Source organism: Condylura cristata, unplaced genomic scaffold, assembly GCF_000260355.1.
Source record: "Condylura cristata isolate star-nosed mole 26May11 unplaced genomic scaffold, ConCri1.0 scaffold00015, whole genome shotgun sequence".
Taxonomy (NCBI): Eukaryota; Metazoa; Chordata; class Mammalia; order Eulipotyphla; family Talpidae; genus Condylura; species Condylura cristata.
Window position 1 is genome coordinate 2,588,661 of NW_004567116.1, and position 6,367 is coordinate 2,595,027.

General features: G+C 66.3%; 1 protein-coding gene across 7 annotated transcripts in view; it reads left to right on the forward strand.

Moving 5' to 3' along the window:
• NRXN2 (neurexin 2) overlaps positions 1 to 6,367 on the forward strand; it is an 85,687-nt gene that overhangs the window by 70,151 nt on the left and 9,169 nt on the right. For all 7 annotated transcript variants that reach the window (XM_004682661.2, XM_012725222.1, XM_012725224.1 and 4 more), the window contains 2 exons: positions 435 to 760; positions 2,529 to 2,607. In XM_004682661.2, coding sequence (XP_004682718.1) covers positions 435 to 760; positions 2,529 to 2,607 — 405 coding nt within the window. The remainder of the gene's footprint in view (positions 1 to 434; positions 761 to 2,528; positions 2,608 to 6,367) is intronic.

Sequence of the window (6,367 nt, forward strand, 5' to 3'; positions counted from 1 at the left end):
CTGGGCCTGGCAGTGGCCCATCCGGCCTCGGCCTCTGTCTCTCTGTTGGCTGCTTCGGAGGGCTCCATGGCTTGGGGCTGGGCGTGGGTGCGGGGTGTTGGAGGAGCAGAGGGAGAAGATGGGGTTTCTGAGACACACAAAGAAAGGGGTCGATGCCCCTGGAGCGGGACAGGAGGGGCGGGAAGGCCCGAGGGTGAGGTGGTGGGCGAGGGGGCAGCTGGGCTCCCTTTCCACCCACGCGCGCCCTGGGACCCGCCCCCGCGGCCCTGGCTGGACAGGGGCCGTGGCTGATGGGACTTTCCCTTTGGTGTCTGTCCCTTCCTCGCCCCTCCCTTTCCCGCTTGCTGGTTTCCACCTCGGCTCCTCTCCCCTCCCTCTCTGGCCCCCACCGCCTGCCCCCTCTGTCTGCCGCCCCACCCACTGCCCACCCCCAGGCCGCCAGCTGACCATCTTCAACAGCCAGGCTGCCATCAAGATCGGGGGCCGGGATCAGGGCCGCCCCTTCCAGGGCCAGGTGTCCGGCCTCTACTACAACGGGCTCAAGGTGCTGGCGCTGGCCGCCGAGAGCGACCCCAACGTGCGGACCGAGGGCCACCTGCGCCTGGTGGGGGAGGGGCCGTCCGTGCTGCTCAGCGCGGAGACCACGGCCACCACCCTGCTGGCCGACATGGCCACCACCATCATGGAGACCACCACCACCATGGCGACCACCACCACGCGCCGGGGCCGCTCGCCCACGCTGAGGGACAGCACCACCCAGGTGAGGGCCTCCCCACACCCCCCGCCGGGCAGGACAGCAGCTGTGCGGGGCGCCTGGCGGGAGCGGGAGGCCGCGGCCCGGGCTGCTGTCACCGAGGGCCCACCTTCACCGTGACTGGGGCGCCGTCGATGTGGAGGGGCCATTCCCAGGCCGAGGGCGGGAGCGGCACCCCAGCTAGGGCAGGGGAGACACCCTGCTTGGCTGGGGGCCTGGTGGGCAGTGAGGGGTGGGCAGTACCAGGACGGCCTGCGGGCAGCACCCGGAGGGGAAGACAGGCCAAGGCAGCGCTGCCCTCTGCAGAGGCCGTGGACGTCTGGAAGCAGCTTCTCCTGCGGCTGGTGTCCCCACGGGGACTGTCCTGGGGGGGGTTCTTGAGGCTCAGCGCCCCTCCTGGGCGTCCCAAGAGGATGTCGGTGCAGAGGCTCCTGTGAGCAACCCCTGTGCTCGGGTGCACCCGGGTCAGTTCAAGCCCCATGATTTGAATTTCTCTTCCTTGCACCCAAGTGAGCCAGAGGGGCAGAGCATGAGGGCCTAGACCGGGCCTGAGGCAGGCCTGCTTTCCCGGTGGCTGTGTTATCTAGGGGATGCCACCTTTGTCACCAAAGGTGGCTGGCCCGAGACGGTCCCTCACCTGTCTCGCTCACCTCGCTGGGGGTCATCCTGCCCCTCCCAAGCCGCTTCTGGCCCCTAGCCTGGGCTGTTGGGCCTCTGGACTGGAGGGGCCTCTGTCTTCCGGGGGGAGGGGCCTGGTGCCACGGACACGTGTCCTGCCCCTTCCTACCAGCCTGCCGTAAGGCTCTGTGAAGGCAGATGGGAGCCAAGGCCCCATCTCTGCCAGCCTGTGCTTCAGGGAGCCTGGAATGGCAGGAAGGCCAAGCCTGAGCCCCCTTCTCCTCAGCCTTTGCTGCCAAAAATATCGAGGGGACCTGATGTTTGCCAGTGCCCCCCAATGTAGGCCAGTCTCAGGGGCGGGTGACAGGCCCACCTGCAGATGGCAGAGAGGGTGTGTGCCCAGGGCCACAGCCGTGCTGGAAAAGCCCCTGGCAGAGGGTGGTGAGAGGGAGGCTCCCAGCCGTGCCTGGCTTCTGGGCGAGGGCTGCACTGTCTGAGGATCAAGGGGTGAGGAGGCGCAGGGCGGGACCAGCCCCCCCAACTCCTTCGTCCTGGGCTTTGCTCGGATCCCCCACCTCCGCTCTCAGGCCCTTCCTGCCTGGGTTTTGGGTTTCCCTTCCTGGGTCTCTTCCCTAACACCCCTCTGTGCACCCCCCCCCACACTTATCTGGGGATTCTGGTTCTTTGCAATTTGGAGGAGAGAAAATGCTGACAGAGTCGACTCCCGTTGTCATGGCAACCATAGCCCTAATTATATTGTGTGCAGCCCGGTCTGGGCTCGAGGAAGGAGGCTGGGAGAGAGATGAGGGTGAAGGGGTGGGGGGCTGGAGAAAGAGCTGCGCCCTCCCCCAGGGCCTGCTCCCCTTCCTTGCTCATGCTCCCCTCTGTGGGCCTCCATCTTGTCTCCTGCTGCCCAGAGCGTGGGTCTGGTGGCCAGACCCCCGGAAATAAAGGCGCAGCACGTGCTGTCAAGTGTGGTCCCCAGGAGCCGTGGGATCCCTGCGGCACACGGAAGCGAGACCCCGGCCGGTCACCCCGCCAGGCATGAGGGCGGGGCGGGCCCATCCCCAGTGCCGTGCCACACTCAAGGGCGGCCGTGGTGTCTGCTGACCACCCTGGAACCGCGTGTCTCCCCACCCCTCCTCTCGCCCCCCAGAACACAGATGACCTCCTGGTGGCCTCAGCTGAGTGCCCGAGTGATGACGAGGACCTGGAGGAGTGTGAGCCCAGTACTGGTGAGTGCCTTTCCCCCCTCCCCTGCCCCGGGGCCCACAGCGACGCAGAGGGAGGGGGCGACCGTCCCTGCACTGGCCAAACCCAAGGAGCCTCTGCCAGGCCGTAGCTTTCCCCCCTGGCCCCGTCTCCCTGCCCACCAGGCCCCTCAAGTGCCCTCTGCAGAGGCAGCTTCTGGCCTTTAGGCGTCCCAACCTTCAGAGGTAGTAAGGGCCTTAGCTTGGGGTCTTGGGGTCGAGAGCCAAGGCTGCTGGGAGGGAAGGAGGGGCTTTCCCCTAGGAAGATGAGTGAGCTGCAGCTCCCTTGAGTTCTTGGGTCAGGTCGGGATGGGGAATGCAGGCCTAGGAACTACAACTCCCATCAGCACTGGGGTCCAGAACTACAACTCCCATCAGCCCCTGTGGGTCACTCCTAGAGGACTCACCAGCTCCTGAACCTCCTCATCCCCTGGAGCATCCCCTGGAGGCTCTGATGGCCAGACATGTGGGCCCTTGGGGAGATGGGCCCTGAGCTGTGGCCCCAGAATTCTAGTGGGGGAGCCGCCTGAGGAGAGCAGGGCCAGGACGGAGGGCTTCCTGGGGGGCATTCCAGGCCTCTGCTGATCCTTCCAGCTGGAGTAGGGATGCAGTCCGAGGGAGAGCAGATGGGCAAGGCGGTGGGGGGCCTGTGTGCTGGCTAGAAGTGTGGGGCGTGGAGTGCGCAGGGTGCAGGGCTGCTCCTCTGAGCAGGTGGGTGGCTGAGGGGAGCCGAGCTCTGGGGCTGGAGCAGGAACGCGGTGCAGGCTTCCCGGTGGGGGAGCAGGGGCTGTGGTGCGTGCAGCATGGGCCCTTGCTTGGGTCCTCAGCTGTCCTGTCGCTTGTGGCACCAGGGCTGCTGGCACCAGGGAGCCGGCGGTTGGTGCCTACAGGGGCAGGGAGCGATGCAGTCAGCTGAGGTGGGCCGTGTGGCCTGGGGGTGCGCTGGGGGGTCTGCTGACTTCTGAAAGATGCTCAAGCCAAGGGTAGACTGCAGCCCTGGTAGGAGCCAGGAGGGCCATGGGGCCCCGAGAGGAGGACCTTGATCCCTGAGGCCAAGGACGGGGGGGATTTCTGAGGTGCAGGTCCCCAGACCTAGAGACGGAAGCCTGGCTGTCCTGTCTCCCCCATAGGCCAGAACGGTGGGGATCACTTCACCCATCCTGGTCCCAGGGGCACTTGGGGGAGCTGTCAGGCTGCAAAGGCCTCAGGCCCATAGCTCAGGGCCCCACTTCCTGGCTCAGATGCCTCCACTGTGGGGAACCCCTTTGCGGGAGCTGTGCCCGCCATCTGGCCATCTCGGCTCAGGGATGCGTCCTCACACCATCGCTCTGGGGGCTCTGCCGCCCTTACCTGGAGCTAGCCACTGCCCCCTGGGGCCCTGGGGCGGGGCTCTGAGGGCAGAGGCCGGGCCCGTGGCCAGGGGCTGCTTGCTTCCTCACTCGTGTGCCCGCACTGCTGGGAGAGAGGAGCCTCAGCCCCGGGCAGGGGTGTCAGGCTAGACGGCACCGTGCCGGGACACGCAGTGTGCACAGGGTCACTCGCCCGAGACTTATATGAGGCCCAGCAATTTTGGGCTGTGCTAGGATGAAAAGTGAGGAGGAGCACGAGGGTGCCCCCTGAACCCCCTGCACCCTCTGCCTCCCCCAGGCTCCTGGAGGCCACTCATCCCTGGGCAAGGGGCCCAGCCTGTGACAATGCAAGCTGGAGACCAGGGAGAGGCTGGTGAGGCAGTCAGCACCTAGCTTTAAAAAGAAGAGGGGAGAGATGGAGGGGTGCTTGCTTGACCCCCCAGAGGGCGGGCAGAGCCCGGGCCCTGCAGGTCTCCGCCACCCACATTTCCTTTCCACGCGTGGCAGCCACTCTGCACGCTTAAGGCTGGATTCTTGTCATCCTGGTGGGAGGCCAGGCAAGGGCCTGAGTCTGAGCCCCCAGAGGGGAGGGGGTTCCCGTCACAGCCCCTACTGTGCTCCAGCAGAGGCCAGGCCTCCTTGGGCTCCGGGCAGCATTTCAGGTGGAGGCAGCCCGGCTGCCAGGCGCTGGCCCAGGACGTTTGCATCCCTCCTGCCTGGCAGATCCCCTCCCTGGTTTCGTGTGTGAGGCTGGGGATCACCCTCAATCACCTTTCCCCCCTTTCCCTCGACCTGGGCGACTCCACAGACCCCAGGCCCCACACCCCTGCCCCAGCTAAGTGGAAAATTATGTAGCACAAGGTGGTTCTACCTGAGGTTGGCGACTCCGCCAAAGGAGGCTGCTGTGTGAGGGACCGAGCTCAGGCTGTTTGGTAGACGTGCCTCCTGGGGGCGGGGGCGTGAGCTGCACCCCTCCTGGCTTGTGGCCTGACCGGCTGCATTCAGGGCCTGACTGGGTGGGGGCCTGATTTTGCACCCCCAGAGACTCACAGGAAGTGCAGACACCCCCAGGCCCAGACCCGCAGGGGAGCATGTCTGCACGCAGCACGCGCAGCTCTGGCCCGCGCACCCCCCACGGCCGCGCCCGTCCCGCGTCACACCGCCGAGCCCAGCTTTCAGATGCTCAGGACACGCACGCGCCGGCCTGAGCGTGCGCACACGTGTCTGAGCCTCACGGAATCGTGTCCACACGTAGTGCGGCACACGCGTGACCCACTCAGGTGTGTGCTCAGACCCCGGCTCCCCACACGCCCGTGCGGGCTGGCAGGCGTCCAGCTGTCTGAGGGCCGCAGGTGCCGCTTGCAGGCCCAGCGCAGCGCAGGCCCAGGGGCTCAGAGCTCGGGCGAGGGGCGCTGCGCCCCACGTGGGCCCGAGTCCTGGGGGTGCGCCCCGGGCCCAGGGCGCCCTCAGGCCCACACGCCTGCATTGTGTCCACGTCGCCCCGAGGCACAGCTGTCCTGGGGGCTCACGGCCCAGCCCTCTGTCACCCCACGAGGCACCCCCGTGCTCACAAGGGGCAGCCATACCGCGCCGCACGGGCCTGTGCAGGCTGCCCCGGAGGAGGGCTGCCTGTGCCCAGCCCCGGCCCCACGGCCCCCGCCCGGAGCTGCCCCCGGAGGCCCAGCGCCTCAGACCCGCAGGGGCTCCCTCTACGGCACACCCAGGCGCCCACACACGTGCCGACGCGTACATGCCCGGAGGCAGCGTGCGCAGAACTAGACAGCCCCACGCATGCCCAGCTCGTGGCCGCACACCGGGACACACAGCCACGTGGGCCAAGACACCATCACGCATGTGCTCGGCAGCCACGCGTGCCAAGAAGTCACACGTGTGCCCTGGACACAGCCATGCACACAAGTCACACACGTGCTTGGGCACACAAGCCACATGTGCTCAGTCACACACGTGCTCAGAGCCACGTGTGCATGGACACAGCCACACACGTGCATGGGCACACACAGTCTCACACACATCAAGGTACACTCAGTCACAACGTGCCCTGGCACACACGTCACGTGCTTGGGGGCACAGTCACGCACGTGCTCAGATACACAGGTCACGTGTGTAAGCACACAAGTCACATGTGCTTGGGGACACACAGCCACACACGTGTGGGTATACACGGTCACATGCTCACGCACAGTCACATGCTCACGCTGCCACATGCTCAGACACACACAGCCACATGCTCACGCACACACAGTCACATGCTCATGCACACAGTCACATGCTCAGACACACACAGCCACATGCTCAGACATACAGTCACATGCTCAGACACACAGTCACCTGCTCGCATACATAGTCACATGCTCAGACACACAGCCACATGCTCA